At 52.5% G+C, this 15,820-nt stretch overlaps 6 protein-coding genes and 1 non-coding gene across 7 annotated transcripts; 4 read left to right on the top strand and 3 right to left on the bottom strand.

The window, feature by feature from the left end:
• Positions 1-573: 573 nt before the first annotated feature.
• Positions 574-1,815, bottom strand: sidH (enoyl-CoA hydratase/isomerase family protein). The gene is made up of 2 exons (XM_743568.2): positions 1,346-1,815; positions 574-1,272 (listed from the first exon to the last, which is right to left on the bottom strand). The coding sequence occupies exons 1-2, from the start codon at positions 1,569-1,571 to the stop codon at positions 686-688; spliced, it is 813 nt and encodes a 270-aa protein (XP_748661.1). The 5' UTR covers positions 1,572-1,815; the 3' UTR covers positions 574-685.
• Positions 1,816-1,844: 29 nt separating this feature from the next.
• sidF (GNAT family N-acetyltransferase) lies at positions 1,845-3,321 on the top strand. Its single transcript, XM_743567.2, has one exon. The coding sequence runs from the start codon at positions 1,883-1,885 to the stop codon at positions 3,269-3,271; it is 1,389 nt and encodes a 462-aa protein (XP_748660.1). The 5' UTR covers positions 1,845-1,882; the 3' UTR covers positions 3,272-3,321.
• A 1,341-nt stretch (positions 3,322-4,662) lies between these two features.
• sidJ (putative siderophore biosynthesis lipase/esterase) lies at positions 4,663-5,943 on the top strand (the record flags this gene model as incomplete). Its single annotated transcript, XM_743566.2, has 2 exons — positions 4,663-4,872; positions 4,933-5,943. Exons 1-2 carry the CDS (start codon positions 4,705-4,707, stop codon positions 5,941-5,943), a joined length of 1,179 nt encoding a protein of 392 aa, XP_748659.2. The 5' UTR covers positions 4,663-4,704.
• Positions 5,944-6,133: 190 nt separating this feature from the next.
• On the bottom strand, positions 6,134-7,110 carry AFUA_3G03380 (sugar O-acetyltransferase; the record flags this gene model as incomplete). Its single annotated transcript, XM_743565.2, has 4 exons — positions 6,134-6,440; positions 6,489-6,725; positions 6,774-6,891; positions 6,948-7,110. The coding sequence occupies 4 exons, from the start codon at positions 7,108-7,110 to the stop codon at positions 6,134-6,136; spliced, it is 825 nt and encodes a 274-aa protein (XP_748658.2).
• Positions 7,111-7,484: 374 nt separating this feature from the next.
• tD(GUC)6 lies at positions 7,485-7,572 on the top strand. Its single transcript is given in 2 exon segments — positions 7,485-7,521; positions 7,538-7,572. It is a non-coding gene (tRNA).
• A 356-nt stretch (positions 7,573-7,928) lies between these two features.
• AFUA_3G03370 (putative cell surface protein) lies at positions 7,929-9,316 on the top strand. The gene has a single exon (XM_743564.3). It carries the CDS (start codon positions 8,260-8,262, stop codon positions 8,818-8,820), a length of 561 nt encoding a protein of 186 aa, XP_748657.2. The 5' UTR covers positions 7,929-8,259; the 3' UTR covers positions 8,821-9,316.
• Positions 9,317-9,377: 61 nt separating this feature from the next.
• sidE (nonribosomal peptide synthase SidE) lies at positions 9,378-15,707 on the bottom strand (the record flags this gene model as incomplete). Its single annotated transcript, XM_743561.2, has 1 exon — positions 9,378-15,707. One exon carries the CDS (start codon positions 15,705-15,707, stop codon positions 9,378-9,380), a length of 6,330 nt encoding a protein of 2,109 aa, XP_748654.2.
• Between the last annotated feature and the right edge of the window lie 113 nt (positions 15,708-15,820).

Here is a 15,820-nt window from a genome sequence, read left to right as displayed (position 1 = left end):
CCTGGAGCGTTATTCCTGGGAGCGGGAGATGTGTGCGATGGATGACTAAAAGGATTTGGCATGCGTTAACTATATAATGGAGAGCCTAGGTTGTTGGCATTATTCCACCGATGAGCGGCCGAAAACACTATGTAAAGCAGTCTACACATCTACCGAGATCGCCGTGACCATGACCAGATGAATACCCACGTCTCTTTCATGGAGGGGCAGCGAGCATGTGTCCCATTGCGCAAACAAGTGGACAGGACCCATTCAAACCAGGTAATATCATCCTAGTTCACTGAAGACAAAATTACAATGCCGCCTACAGTTTGGGCCTCTTCAACCCAGTGGGGCTGAATATTCGGCTCGAGCATCATATTAGCCTTGCGAGATGGAGGGGTAACTGTTATCTGATCCCACTAAAGCATTCTCAACCAGTTAATAGCCATTCTAACAAGCCTGGCTTGCGCAGTTCTTTTACTATCTGACTTTGGTTAGTGATATTACCAGTAGAGTGGGTAAGCATACATACAGTATTACTGAGTACATCAATACACGTCGCGTATGGTATTACACTCTCGTACGAAATAACGTCAGTACCCTCTGTTCACAATCAATATTCCCTAGATAAGAACTGTATAAAATGGCGCACTTAGCTGTATTCCTTCATCCTGGCAAAATTGACAACCACCTGTTAGCAGTTTCACAACTTAGACGGCCTCCACTGTGGCTTTCGCTTCTCCACAAATGCTCGTACTCCCTCGTGGAAATTTTCTCCAGCCATGAGCTTTGCATACCACTGGTCAACCAGTGCACTGCTAGCCTCTTCTACACTGGCCATTTCCCACCCGTAATGCAGCCCTTCCATCGTCACACGCACACTGTCCGGACTATTCCTAGAGATAGCGGTTGCAATCTCCACCGCTGTCGCCAATAACTGGTCATGCTCCACCACGCGGTTCACCAGCCCCCACCGCTCGAGCTGGGACGCAGAAAAGCTCAACCCGCTCAGAGCGATCTCGGCTGCTCGCTGTTTTCCCAGCACGCGGACCAGCCGAGGGAGCGAGCCTGCGACGGCGGCGATTCCTCGTTGCACTTCGGGGAGACCAAAGGTGGCGTTCTCGCTGGCCACCACGATATCGCAGTTGGCTACCATCTCGAAGCCGCCCCCGAGACAGTATCCGTTGACGGCAGCAATGATTGGTTTGCTGCCTCGTCGGCGAGGGAGGCCGGCTAACCCGGGGGCTGTCATTTCGTTGGTGATACCACGCGCGTTGAGGTCGTTCCATTCTATGGGATGTATTGTCAGTTGTTTTCCTTAGAATAGAGATGTTTCCATCGAATAGAGATAAGAGGAGTGTACCCTTGAGGTCAGCGCCCGCACAAAAGGACTCGCCCGTGCCGGTAATAATGGCCACATATAGAGCAGGTTGTGTGTCGAACCATGTCCATAGGCGCTGTATCTCGGCGCTCGTGGCGAGGGATATGCAATTCCTTTTCTCTGGGCGGTTGAGTGTGAGGAGGAGAATGTGAGGTGTTGGAAACGAGACGAGGCATCCTTGTACTGTTGGATGTGCTTCTGTTGACATTGTTGTTGTCTGTAGGTCGGAGATACAGTATACAGTCTGAGACTGGATTTATGGCGCCTTAAGCAGTCTGTTAACGATTCTCAATGAGGAATAGTGTTCTTATACTCTTGTCCATAGGGATCAAGTAATTTAAGTCATATTTGGGGCCGGATTTAGAGGATTATACCGGATAGTCGGTATCGTCTAGACCTCCTGTCTCCACTTCCTACCGCGGCTTCTGAAGATTCCTCGGCCATGTCTTACATATATGTACTTCTCCTACGTCTTTGCTGCCTGCAGAAGAATCATCTTACTCGCAAACTCATTGCGCGATGGCGACTCAAAGCAGCACCGAGCTTCCTCAAATCAATATGACCACTGCCGAGCCAACCTCGGCCAATAAGCGAACATATCCCTGGGTCAAACTTCCTCATCCCTATCTCACCAGTTATGCGATCCATGTTGTTTCTGAATCTACACCCCGGGTGCTTCAATTGAGACTCCATGACGATCAAAAGGGACAGGCTCTCCCAGAGCCTCTGCACTCGGCCTCGTTGACCTACACCGACATTGCCTTTGACGAGGCCGCCCAGGAAATCCCAGATAACGACAATAGCCCATGGGCGCGCAGTCGCAGAGCTCCTGGAACCTCCTTCCACTGGACTGGCCAGGAGCCACCGACTCTGGGACAGATCTGGAACGTCATCCACGCCCTCTTCCTGACATATCCCCAACACGAGATTGTCCGCTTGGATCTGAACGGGTCTGGCAAGGATATTATTCGGGAGGAATGCCTGCGCACTGGGCTGGCTGTTCCCTTTCCTTCCCCTCGAGTTCCCTTCGGCACTGAGAACCGGCCCTCCGAAACCGACACACTCATCCTACTACGCTCTGCCTTCTGGCAAGGAGCCGGCTCACCGGTTGGACCACGTCCGATATGGGCCGTCGACCACGGGATTCACGGCCTGCTTCGACGATCGGGAAGCTCCTATCCCCCTCTCGCTCAAAACTACGAGTTCTCCATGAAGTTCCCCAGCGAGAGAATCTACACCCGGCACCCTATCCGCCCGCAGAAACCAGCCCCAGGATCACTAGTCTACAGCCGCTACATCCCACACCTGGACCAGCATTTCTCACTCATGGTGGTCGACTGGCAAAACGAAGAGCACCTGCAGCTCTTCCACAAGTGGCAGAACGACCCGCGCGTCGCCAAGGGATGGAACGAGACCGGCGACCTGGAGCACCACCGCAATTACCTGCGCCAGCTCCACGAAGACAAGCATGTCCTGTGTTTATTCGGACGGTTCGACGACTTTCCATTCTCCTATTTCGAAGTCTATTGGGCCAAGGAGGACCACTACGGAGCACACTACGATGCCGGAGACTATGACCGTGGGCGGCATTCGCTCGTCGGCGAGTCCAGCGTCCGCGGCGCATACCGAGTCAACGCGTGGTGGTCGAGCCTGATCCATTATATTTTCCTGGATGAGCCGCGGACGATGTGCGTTGTTGGGGAACCCAAGGCCACGAATACCACTGTTCTGTCGTATGAGAATGCGCATGGCCTGACGGTGCAGAAATACGTGGATCTGGGCCATAAGCGATCGGTCCATGTGTATTGCAGCCGGGAGAAATGGTTTCAGCTGTGTCCCCTTTTCTGGGATGGGAGGGAAAGACCACTGGAAAGTTCGGATCGGATGGCGTGGGATGCAAAGCTGTAATTACTAGGCTCAATTTTAATTTCTTTCAATGTAAAAAGAGATGAGTGTAACCTGAGGAGGGTACGGGATACTTCAGTGTAGGGACTAGAGTGTGATAAGACTCAAACGCCACCAATGACTGGTCCAGGCTCATGTGCACCTTGTCATAATTCAGACATATTATCAATCTAATCAGATAGTTAGCCGAGTCCACAGCCATTCCTATGGAGCCATGACTGTCATCCCTGCCAGCTAACCAAGCTCGCTTGATCTCATTCGGTCTCGGACCCAGTCTCTCTGTAAAGATCACCCGTCCTGGTGCTTGTGACAGAATGTTACTCCCATCTTTCCATCTATTTGCAGAATCCTCGCCTAGTTGGGCATTTTTAGGCGAACTGTTTTCCCCACAGAGAGAGGCTTTCCCATGACACATAAATTCGCGTTTTCATACAGAATACGGAGTAGTATTCTAGGAAAGCCACAGGCACATTCTCTGGTTCAGTCATAGTGCAAAGTTATCTGATCCGAAGCCAGTGGGCCATTCACCGGAATTGCCCGATGGAGATACACACATTACACTGGTTTCTGCCACTGGCAGCCCGGTAGGGCCTGACCTCCTTGGTTGAATACGTAGAGTGCTCCATAGTTGGATCAGATAACCGTGGCGTGTAATGTCCGGTCTCATTACAGATGGTAAGATTACCCGCCAAACTTATGGTACAATACAACGTGTTTAAACATGGTGTGACATGTAGGAGTACTCGTCTATCGAACTTTCTTTAGTCACAAGCCTAGGCCAAGGTTGAGAAGCTCATGACTGTGCATGTGCCTGTGCGTTCTGCTGTTCTTGGGCTGTAATGATGGAATCGCTCGTCTCTATTGTCTACCGCACCTATTTGGCGTCCAAGTCTCCAAGACCAAAGAGTCGCGTTCATGAACCATGGCCCCTGGATGCATTTCCTTTGTATATCCAATATGAAATATTTCCATCAGGCCACTGTCTAATTCCTCAACAAACAGTGTCACTCGATTTGTGTGAGAACGGAGAAGTTTTCGGTGTGCGAAACTGGCGTTTACCCGGTCTAACCCGAAGCAGGGGTTGTAGCCGAACTGCATCTAATCAGATCCGCTTGGTCTTGTCCCAAGAAATCTAATCAGATCTAGCTAGTCATTCTGGCTCCTGTTAGCGAGCCAGGTGTACGTAAGATTTTTCCTAGCCATCTCCACTTGTCATGTCTCTTATGAGGAACGTGACAGGTATTAGGCCAAGCCAATGTATTGTAGAGAAGTATCTGTACAAGTATGGAAAGGTCCCACTATGTAACGTATGTAAGATTGATAACGGGCTTTCCGCTTAGTGCCAACCCCATCCAAGTGCAGCAGCACATGAGGCACCGAGACAAGCTTGAACCTGCAGTGCCGATCTCGGCCATTTATCAGATTGGACGAGGGGCATGGCACCAATGCATTTCTGGATGCGATTTCTGCTATTCCCTGCAGATTTTCTTTTTCCGTCCCAGCTTCAACCACAATCAAAACGACCAATTGCTGCTCTATACACATTGAATATGTACTCGAAATTCTGGCCCAAAGGCGGTCTCCCAGGCATTCTACACCACTACGTACGTTTCCTCCCCTCGTACAGTGCAACAGACAGAGTACCTAACCGATCTGCAATTTAGACAGAAACCCTCGTCACATTTGAATACACCACAACCACCACCCGCAAACCACACAGTCTCCTCTTCGTTGGCGGTCTCGGCGATGGCCTAGCAACAACATCCTACCTGGCGGATCTAGCTCACGCCCTCCAACCAACAGAATGGTCCCTCTTCACCCTGACCCTGACCTCCTCGTACCAATCCTGGGGGCTGGGGCACCTCGACCGAGACACCAACGAAATCGCACAGTGCCTGAAGTACATCAAGGAGTACAAAACCGAAAAATTCGGCGGCAGCGCTAGCAGCGGGAAGATCGTCCTTATGGGCCACTCAACAGGTAGCCAGTGCGTGCTTCACTACCTGTCCCGACCAAATCCGCACACACACACCCCGGCCTTCGACCCCTACCTGGAGCATGTTGAGCGAATGCCGCTCGACGGGGCGATCATGCAGGCGCCCGTGTCGGACCGGGAAGCGATCCAGTGGGTCCTTGCCGAGGGGTTGGGAGATAGGACGCCGGCGGAGATCCGGCCTGTGTTTGAGAAGTTGACTAGCATGGCGAGGGAGGCTGCTCGCGACGCGGACGCTGGCACTGATGTCCTGCTGCCGTTGGCGATGACTTCGCTGGTATACCCGGCTCATACGCCGCTGAGTGCGCGGCGGTTTCTGAGTCTGACGAGTCCTGAGAGTCCAGAGTCGCCGAGTGAGGATGATCTATTTAGTTCGGATCTGAGCGATGAGCAGTTGGGGAAGACGTTCGGGATGATCAGGGAGCAGGGTCTCCTGAGGGGGAAACTGATGGTGTTGTTTTCTGGGGCGGACCAGTCGGTTCCGGCCTGGGTTGACAAGGACACGTTACTGTCTAGGTGGAGGAATGCCACAGATCATAATGGGGAAGCCGCGATATGGGACGAAAACAGCGGTATCATACCGAATGCGTCTCATGCATTGAGTAATGATGATCAAGCTGAGCCTCGGAACTTTCTGGTCAACAAGGTACTAGGATATCTTTCGGCTTTAGTAAAAGCTTAGGTTAAGTGTTGTAATATAGAAAAGGAGCAAAAATAAGAGACAGTTGAGTCACTCATAGTGTAAGTGGCGAAAGAGGATGCTTTGAGACATGGATTTAGGAATGACATTGTCGGCTCAGCACAGATGTACCCCGAGGCAAGTAATATGATTGGAACAAGACAATGTCTGCACAGGGGGCATAGCGGCATTTTCAGACTGCCGACCTGATAACTCGAGCAGGACTTCCCACTGCAATACTATACGGCGGGATATCTCTCTTCACCACAGAGCCAGCACCGATGGAGCACCCTGATCCAATGGTCACCCCAGCCAAGATAGTCACATTCGCTCCAATCCAGCAATCATCACCGATAATGACTTCCCTGGTGAACTCCGTTCCTCGATGTTTGCGACGGGCTTCGATCTTCGTCTCGTGCTCGCCCGTGATGATGTTTACATTCGGGCCAATCTCCACGTTGTTTCCGATGGTGACCAGTCCACAGTCCAGGACAGTCAAACTGCTCTATCAGCCTCATCCGGGAGCAGTTGTTAGAAGCACGGCTTACTTGAAGTTTGCATAAAAACCGTCTCCAACACTGATGTTGCAGCCATAGTCCACAAAGAGAGGAGGCTCGATATAGACGCCCCTTCCTACCCGCCCAAACAACTTCCTTAATGTCACCTCCCTCTGCGCAACGGTCTCAGAGAACGGCACATCGGGTTTAGGAGGACCATTGAATTCCGACATTAGGAAGCGCGCCCTGGTGCGACCCTCTATGAGCTCCGACGCGAGCGGACTATATCTGTACAGCGGCTTAGCAGTGGTTCGGTGTTCTGAGCAATGTCCTTACAGTATCCCTGATATCATCTTCTCATATTCCTCGCCCCAGCAGACACCCTGAAGGCTTTTGGCCTTTTCGATGATCTGGCTGTCTTTCTCCGTTCTGGGCATCATTGTGATTGTAAGAGCTTGAGTCTGCAGTGTGAGGAATGTTTGTTGCGCTGAGTTGTCGGGGTTTATATACCAATGTCGCTGTCCCTGTTTGTATCGATTGAGATAAGCTTGTCTGATGACCACTTCTCATCTGTGCTGTACTTGTCAGTTAGATCTACAGTAAGAAGAGGGATACATGCACCAATAGGACCCCTTCGATTGGTGCGAGAATACGAGCATATGAAGCTATCCATTCATCCCGGGGAAGTCGGCCCTACATTCCGTAGAGGCATGTCAGACCTAGAGATATCATGAATGACATTGTTGCAATGCCATGCCAATGTTCACCAGTAAGGAACGAAGATATAGATGCAATCCACATTGTCAAGGCCGAAGTTTACCCGCAGGGCAAGATATATAGTCATGAGATCAGTGAGATGCTACATGTGAGCAGCGCAGTGAGTCAAAGAAAGCTAACGAAAACATGGGACTGGAGATTCCTATAATAAAATACGAGAAATTGGAACAAACATTACATATTCCTTGGATCAATGGAGTGGTAGGTCTTGTGTGCAGAGTAATCCTGATATACTCTTATATATTGAAATCACAAAAAATCAGCAAGAAATCCTCGATGGTCTAACGGTCATGATTTCCGCTTGTCACTCTAATGAGAACGAGCGCGGGAGACCAGGGTTCGACTCCCTGTCGGGGAGATTTCTTTTGCCATTTTGTTTTTTTGCCCCCCTTTTGGTCGGCCTTTTGTCCTTAGCCTCCACATCTCTAAACGTTTTACTTTCACCCTTACTTCCTGCCGGTTGCACTCCACTTTTTTCTCATGCGGCAACTACACTGGTCAAGTCAACAGGTCCTGAGCTCCACTCCAAACATGAGGCTGAACCTTGAACTAAAATTAGGAGACTCGCAATTTCGGAAGGGGACCCAAAGTGGACTAGAGTCGGAGATGCCGACATCGAATTGCCGATGGTCCCTGAATCAGGCTCACACTGCATCTTTCCATGGGATTTCAGAACTTGGAAAAACTTGCCATATGAGCCGTAAATCACGATGTGTCAAACCATTAGATCATTTTGGACACAGTCTCGCCGCTCTTAATTGGATCCAATGCATCTCAATCCCGTAGTTGCAGCCTCGTCTCGAGTCAGCCGTCTTTAGTCTAAGCTCATTAGGCCTAAACCCAGATTCCATTGGGCCAGGTCTAGATTGCCCAAGCCAGACTTATAAGACTTTTCAGTCCCTCACATCGTCAACATTACCTCCACTCTTGTCTCCGACCACTCCTTTCCTTTCAAAAATCAGTCACTCTTTTGAATATCATTCATTAACGTACTGCTCCTTACTTCGCATCTGATACCCCTCTTCTACGAACCCTCTCCAGCAAAATGAGATTCTTCCTCCTTCTAGCGACAACTCTCGCCTCCACCGTCTACGCCCGCACCGACCTGAGAGGCTGTATCTCCTCCCTCACCCGCAACCAATGGAACGAAGCCAGCATGATCTGGTACGTCCCCGACACAGGCGAAATCTGCGACATCCCCGACTGTGGCGGCGGCCGCGCCCCGCCCAAGCATGATAATCCCGCTTGCCCGGAGCTGTACACCGGTACCGCGACCTACGAGCCGAGCTATCTCCCTGGGTATGGGCCTGGTGCGGCTGCGTCTACACCTACGCTTGCTGCGACGGCGAGCGCGTCGACTACAGGGGACGCGATGACCACAATGTCGAGCGAGGCGAGTAGTCTGCGGATTACCGCTGCGCCGAGTACGACTGCCAGTGCGACGGAGACGATGAAGACGAGTGTCAAAGCAGGAAGCTCGTCTAGTGTGGCTTCGACGACTACTGGTTCTGCTGGTGCTACTGAGACAGGGAACGGTGCGGGAATTCTCGAGTTGAACGTGGTTGGGGCTGTGGCTGCTGCTGCCTTGGCTGTCGCGGCTTTGTAATTGTAATAAGTGAGGATCCGGGGTGTATAATACTTTGAATACTCAGGACACATATCCATAATGTCCATCTGCAAAAGTGTGGATGATCGTAACTGCTTCCGTCACGGTGGGTGGTGCTCGAGGAAGCTGTTTATCGGCGCAGAGCGGCCTGGGTAGCATCAGGCATTAAATACAGCCTAAGGGCAAAAGTACAAAAGACGATGTGCAAGTGTCTTTCTTGGCCTTGTTGGTAAGTGTTGCATCGACTAGTCAGAAGGATGAGCGCTCGCTGGGACGATTCCAGATTTGGAGCCAAGACGTGGACCTGGTGGTCTTTAAGTCTGAGCTCGACGAAGTGGGAGCGTTATCTGATGCGTTGGATGGTTAATGTGTTTGTGGTGATTCCAGCAAGCGATGGATGTTTTCTCAGCTGCGCCTCTAACCCAACCACTCCATCGACAACTCACTCCTGGCTGGAATCGATGAAGACAAAGATATGGGATCAAATCAAGGCAAGGTACTCTTTCTCAGTCAAAACAGATTCTTCAACTTTTAACTATATACAATCTTTAGATGAATCAAGAGCGAAACGATCCCAGAACATCACCCACAGACGCCTCAGCATTCTCCATGACCTTGGCCAACAACTTCTCAATCACCTGTGCCTCCCCCTGTACTTGTTCTTTCTCATAAACACGTTTGTCAAAGGCAAACTTGAGCTTATACTCGTTGACATCCGCTGTCTTGACAACCTCAAATACGACCGCATATGGCTGCGGCATCGTCACCTGGGACTTGGCCATCACAATCCACTTCTCATATTGCTTTGCTGTCGCCGGGGCCGGTTCAAATGGCTGGAAGAGGAAGAGAGTTTTGTTCGAGAATCCTTCACGCGTCGTTTCACAGGCTTCGTGGATCTCGTCCATGCCGACCGTACTGTTTTCGGTGTACTGCCAGAATTCATCCTGGGTTTGACGAAGGAATTCCGACACAGGCATTGACGGGTCCACTTTCGACCGCATGGGAAGGAAGTTTGCACAGGTGCCGTTGATGGTTTGAGGGTCAGGCAGGTCAATGTTGCGACCGGTGTAGAGGTAGTCGAAAGCGACGTCGCGTTGGTTGCTGCGCAGCGCCAGCCAGAGCTGGAAGATGGACTGGAAGATGATGGAGACAGTGGCACCGGTGGACTTGGCGAACGCATCAAATTCAAGGTTGATGGTGTGGACGTGCACAGAGTTGATACGTGGTTCGGTGCCACTGCTGCTGGGGAATTCGAAGGCAATAGGGCGCTTCTCAGATTGCTTCCAGAACGACAGCGTGCGCGACTTGTCCATCTGCCAGATGTGGAATGCAAAGTCTTTGAATGAAGTGAAGCGGTCCACAGGAACATTGTCTTGGTAAGCCTGGAAGTGCTCGCCGAATATGCGGAGAAGCGTTCCGTCGTACAGGCCGTGGTCGAGCTTGGTGACAATTTCGGTCTCGCCTGTCGACAAATGGAGAATGGCATAGCGAATAAAGGGCTTCCCAAACACAAAACGGTAGTCGTCAAGAGACTTGATGATTTGTTGTCTCTGCTCGTTGCTGACATCTTCATAGATCTCGACCACGGGAGTTGCGTCGCGGAGGACAACACCATACCAATTTCCGTGACAGCGAGTAAAGGTTGTGCGTAGAATCTCGTTGGTCGTTGTTAGCTGTCGAACGAGGTCAATCCATTGTCTCGGTGCAAAGTCACTGCCGACCTTCCGGACTGTCATCAGACTCCACAAGGCCTCGGGATGAGCGCCCTGGGTCAGGAACTCGGCCTGCCCTGGCGGGCAGGGATAGATGTATTCATACTCAGTCGCTTGCAAACCAGCGGCAGAGATAGCAGCATCGATCTCCGAGGGAGGCGTGAAAGTCTTCTTTTGAATCTGATGTGCATCGCCCGACTCGCCCTTCAGCTGGTCGGCCATTGCACCGAGGCTAGTGTATTTGAGTACATCTCGCACGGAGATCTTGAGTTGCTTGCGTCTGAGCCAGCTGACGAGATTGATGGCGGCAATGGAATCGCCGCCGAGGCTGAGGAAGTCGGCTTCCAAACCAAAGTCATCGTCGGCAAGCTGCAGTGTTTCGATCCATCCTTGCTGCAGCACCTTTTGCGTCTCAGACGCCAGAGGGATAACCGCACCCTTTGACTGCGCAGCGCCGACCTTGTCGAATGAGAACTTGGTCAGTTCGCCCTGACTCAGAGACTGTACCATCGCCTTGAGCTGCTTGCGATTGGCCTTGCCGGAGGGAAGTCTTGGGAGTGACGAAAGAGGGACGATTGCCTTAGGAATCATGTATGGAGTAAGGCCAGTGAGCTTGGACCGGACACGCTGCACGTTCTCGGCAAAACCATCCAGGGGAAGCACCTCACCCGGCTTTTCGGAAGAAGCACCATCAAAAACCGCGACCGCAACGAGATGAGCAGTGCTGTTGTGCTTCCAGACTGTTAACACACAGTCCTTAATCTCACCAGTCCGCAAGAAGGCCTGTTCTATCTCTCCCAGTTCAATTCGATGACCGTTGATCTTAACCTGGTCGTCCTTGCGGCCCAAGCACTCAATGTCTCCGTTCGGGAGATAGCGGGCCAAGTCACCACTGCGGTATAGGCGTCGGCCGTTGAGCACTTCACTCTCGATGAAAGCGGCACTGGTAATATCAGGCTTCTTGAAATACCCCTGCGCAAGCTGCGGCCCGAAGAAGCACAGCTCTCCGACAGCGCCGTAAGGAACAGGACGGACTCCATCTGCTTCGAGGACGATGGCACCCACAGAGGCAAGGGGCCTGCCGATATTGCCTCCAGTTGTGTCAGTATCAACGTCCTTCATTGTCACCAGCACAGAAGCCTCGGTAGGCCCGTAGCCATTGCGAAGTGTCACTCGCGATGCCCATGTTGTCACCACGTCACGGGTCAGCTGTTCACCGCCGACAGTCATGGACTCCAGGTTGGGAACATCCTTGGGATTCAGCAGTCGAGCCACAGTGGGAGTGAGGAAAACATGGTTGACGTTCATCTCGTTGATAACCTCTGCCAGGTTGTTTAACAAGCGCTCCGAGGGCGCAATGCAGAGAGTGCCGCCGCTGTGCAGTGCTACGAAGAAGTCATACAGCGAGACGTCAAAGACATAGTTGGAGAACTGTAGCATCCTTGACTCCTGGCCCTGACGATGCTCAAACTCGATGATCGATTGCATGGCAGCTGCACAGGCGCCATGTGTCACCATGACACCCTTGGGAAGACCAGTACTTCCCGAGGTGTAGAGGAGGTAAGCAAGAGCATCCGGAGACACAGTAACGAGCTGTGGCTCGGGGCCATATTGGGAAAGGTTGGCCTGGTCCAGGAGGACGCTGGGAATATCACTTTCTGAGGCAAAGTAGGCTTCATGTTCCTTCTCCGTGAGGACGAATTTTGCGCTGACGTCGCGAGCGATGTACGCGTTTCTTTCCAAGGGGTTTTCGGGACTTAGAGGCACATACGCAGCGCCGAGCTTGAATAAGGCGAGAATCGCCTTGATCATCAATGGCGACTTCTCTAGGAGAAGAGGGACGATGTCACCCGGCACTACACCAAGCTCGGAGAGATAGTGTGTCATGCGGTTTGCCTCGGAATCCAGCTCAGCGTATGTAAGGAACTGCTCGTTCTGGTAGTTAATGGCCGTCCGATTGGGGTATGTGCGGACCGTGGCTTCGAATTGGCCATTTAACGTGCGAGTGGCATCAGGCAAGTTCTTATGTGATTGAAGCATGAACTGTAGTTCTGTCTCGCTGACCAGGTTAGTAGCCTTGACAGTCTGTCGAGGATTGGATGCAATGAGATTCAGTGCCATGCAGAACTGCTCCAGAATGAACTCCAAACGATGCTCTTCCATGGGCGATGTGAGCGTGACGTCGATACCCGTAGCGCCCTCCTCGACGTTCAGTGTTGTGTACTCGGTTCTCCATACTGGTCGCCGACCATAGAGCTGGAACACCTCCTTGGAAATATCATCGTTAACCTTGCCATTGACAAGGATATTGACCATGGTGTCGAAGAGAGTAGTACCCTGGCGCTCAGCAGCGGCCAGCGCATTCCGCACTCCGACCTGGGAGTGCTTGATGACCTTCCAGAGACTGGTGTTGACAGACTGCACCAGCTGCTGAAGTGTCTGCTCCGAATCAATGGCGATTGCGTAGGGAACAACAGCCAGTGTAGGTCCGTTCAGAGCCTCAATACCTGGAACAGGCAGCTCGCGACCTGAAACAGCCGTCGCCATTGTGACAGACTTTGAGGCGATGTGGGAGGAGAGGACGAGAGCCCAGGCCGCATGGATAATTGCACCCAGAGGAGCACGCAACGCCGATGATGCGGCCCTCACCTCCTGGCTGACAGTGCGTCTGGCTGTGGATGTCTTTGTCACAGGAGCGTAATTGAGCACTGTGGGAACAGCTTCGCCAAGGTGTTCTCTCCAGAAGTCCTGAGATGCCTTTGTGTCTCTTGTGTGAAGAAGGCCCACGAACGACTTCCACTCGGGGCGCTTCTCAGGCCGGCGGCCGTAGTACACACGAGCGACGTCGTCGAAAAGGAATCTGTGAGACCAGAAGTCGAAGAGTGCATGATGAACCGAGACCACGAGAATGCTTCGGTCCAGGACGGCGACACGCATGAATGGCTCGCCTAGTGTGACACCGTTGTTCTTGTCCTGTTCGAGGTACTCGGACAGACTCAGGGAAACTTCCGACCAAGGTAGGTTAAAGTCATTGCGGACAACCTGAAGGAAGCCCTTGGCCGCGGCGACGAAAGTAGATTTGAGGAGTTCGGTACGCCAGAAGACGACTTGGAATGCCAGTTGCAACCGTACAAGGTCGAGATGGCGAACATCAAAAACGCGTTGGTACAGGTAGTCCTGACTACCTTGCAGCGTGCTGGCCAGGATGCCTTCTTGGAGTGCGGTGACAGGATACGCATCGACAACACGACGGTCGGCAAGGAGGTCCGCCTTGAGCACTGCATCAGAGATGTAGTCGAAAGGCGCGGCTGGCTCATTGCTAACGTGAGTTGGACTCGAGTCAAGTTGGACGGTATCCGCAATTTCCTCGATCGTGTGCGCCTGAAGCATATCCGCCAACTCAACGTGAATTCCGTGTCCCTTTAATTCTCTGATCGCACGGATTGCGTCAATGGAGGTTCCTCCCAGTGCCACCAGGGAATCGGAGGGTATGATAGAGGACGCAGGCAGATTTAGCACTGCTGCCCAAACCTGTGCAATCTTCGAGGCAGTCTCGCTCAGGCCAGCTGTAGCACCGTCTTTCGGCGAAGTGCTGTGGCCCAACATCTTGCTGACCTCAGTGCTTTCAGCAAGTCGACGAATGGCCCGGAAATCCACTTTTCCATTCTGGTTGGTGGGAAACTCGGTGCACGACATCCAATAGCTGGGAACCATGTACGGCGGAAAAGACTGGCGAGCATGATCGCGCAGGTACTGCACGAGCGTTCCCCAGTCAGCCTCGGGTGAAGGGACAATAGCCGCAACAAGCGACATGCGCTCGTTGATGTAACATCCCACACACGCCAAGCTGGCTACGCCCTTCACCGTTGCTAGCTTGGCAGCCACTTCCTCAGGCTCCACCCTCTGACCGTGGATTTTGACTTGGTGATCGATACGACCCAAAATCTCAAACGTTCCATCTTCACGCTGGACAGCCAGATCGCCGGTGCGGAACATCATCGTGCCGTGGGTATCCTTTGGTGCCTTGACAAAGGCAGCTTGGGTTTCCTTCTGTCGTTGGTGGTAGCCATTGGCAACCTGAGGACCATACAGACAGAGCTCACCGGGTTCGTTGACAGAAAGACGAGTCATGGTGCCAGGCTCCAGGACAATCGCGGTGGTTGTGTCAGACGGGAGGCCAGGATTGCGGGGGTTATCACCTGGCTGGAGTTGACGGGAGAAGTTCAGTTGGGCACATTCGCTAAGTCCATATGAGACGCGCAGGTGGACTCTGTCTGCCCATTTGTTGACAAGGGACTGGCTGAGTGGCTCGCCAACAGTGGTAATCTGTTGCAAGCAAGCTGGTGTCTCGCCGGGGGATAGTAAGGCGAGTGCCGAGGGAGTGATACCCAGGGCATCGATCTGAAGGTTATTCAACACCTCGGGCAATGCAGTTGCAAGTCGGTCTCGCCTGGTGAGGCAAAGACAGGCGCCCTTGGACAGGGTGGCCAGGATGGTCCGTTGCGCTGCGGAGAAGATGGGGTTGTAGAAGAGCAGCCATCGCTTGCGGCCGTTGAGTTGGAATTGGTCGATGCCATGAGAGACAGCACGGTGGCTGAGGAGGACTCCCTTGGGGGTACCAGTTGAGCCAGAGGTATAGATCAAGTATGCAAGGTCGGATGGGGTTATCGAAGGAGGGTCAAGTTGTCCGTGGTTCTGAATCGACTGGATGCTCTCGATTGTGACGCTGTGATCAAAGAAGGCCGCATACTTTTCGTGAACAATGACAGGTTCGCAACCGCAATCCTCCGCAATAACGCGGTTACGTTGCGCAGAACCTTCAGGGTCGAGAATGACATAGGCAGACCCGGCCCGCAGGATGGCCAATACGGTGGCCACAAACTCGACAGACGGGTCCATGCACAAAGGCATGATACGGCCAGCGCGAAATTGACCCGCTGCCGCAATGTGCTCGACGAGCTGCCACAGCGCGGCATAGCTGTACGGTTGCTCCTGCTCGCATTGAACTGCTGGAGCATCAGGGTTAGACTCGACTTGGTGTCTGATGTAGTCCGTAACGAGGCAAGGAGGAGACGGGGGAGTGAGAGGAGGAGATGAGCGAGCCTTCATCGAGACAACCTCGGTTCCCTCAAGCTCAGGGCTTTCCGCGAGATCTCGAAGGGCGACCGGAGCCATTGTGATGCCGTAGCGAATTCAACGAGCGACGAATAGGATTTCAAGAGAATTGAGGCTTGAGGATTCCTCTCATCGAGGTCTCTGCTTGATGTTAGCGAGATATGGAAGGGTTA

This window comes from Aspergillus fumigatus, chromosome 3 (genome assembly GCF_000002655.1).
Source record: "Aspergillus fumigatus Af293 chromosome 3, whole genome shotgun sequence".
NCBI classification, from domain to species: Eukaryota; Fungi; Ascomycota; class Eurotiomycetes; order Eurotiales; family Aspergillaceae; genus Aspergillus; species Aspergillus fumigatus.
This window is presented reverse-complemented; position numbering and strand designations above follow the sequence as displayed.

What these genes read in the sequence shown, in the direction of transcription:
- sidH (XM_743568.2), bottom strand. Translation starts at nt 1,571, where the DNA reads ATGTCAACAGAAGCACATCCAACAGTACAAGGATGCCTCGTCTCGTTT. An exon ending in TGCGGGCGCTGACCTCAAGG is followed by an intron (nt 1,273 to 1,345) that starts GTACACTCCTCT and finishes TACATCCCATAG; the next exon opens with AATGGAACGACCTCAACGCG.
- sidF (XM_743567.2), top strand. Translation starts at nt 1,883, where the DNA reads ATGGCGACTCAAAGCAGCACCGAGCTTCCTCAAATCAATATGACCACT.
- AFUA_3G03370 (XM_743564.3), top strand. Translation starts at nt 8,260, where the DNA reads ATGAGATTCTTCCTCCTTCTAGCGACAACTCTCGCCTCCACCGTCTAC.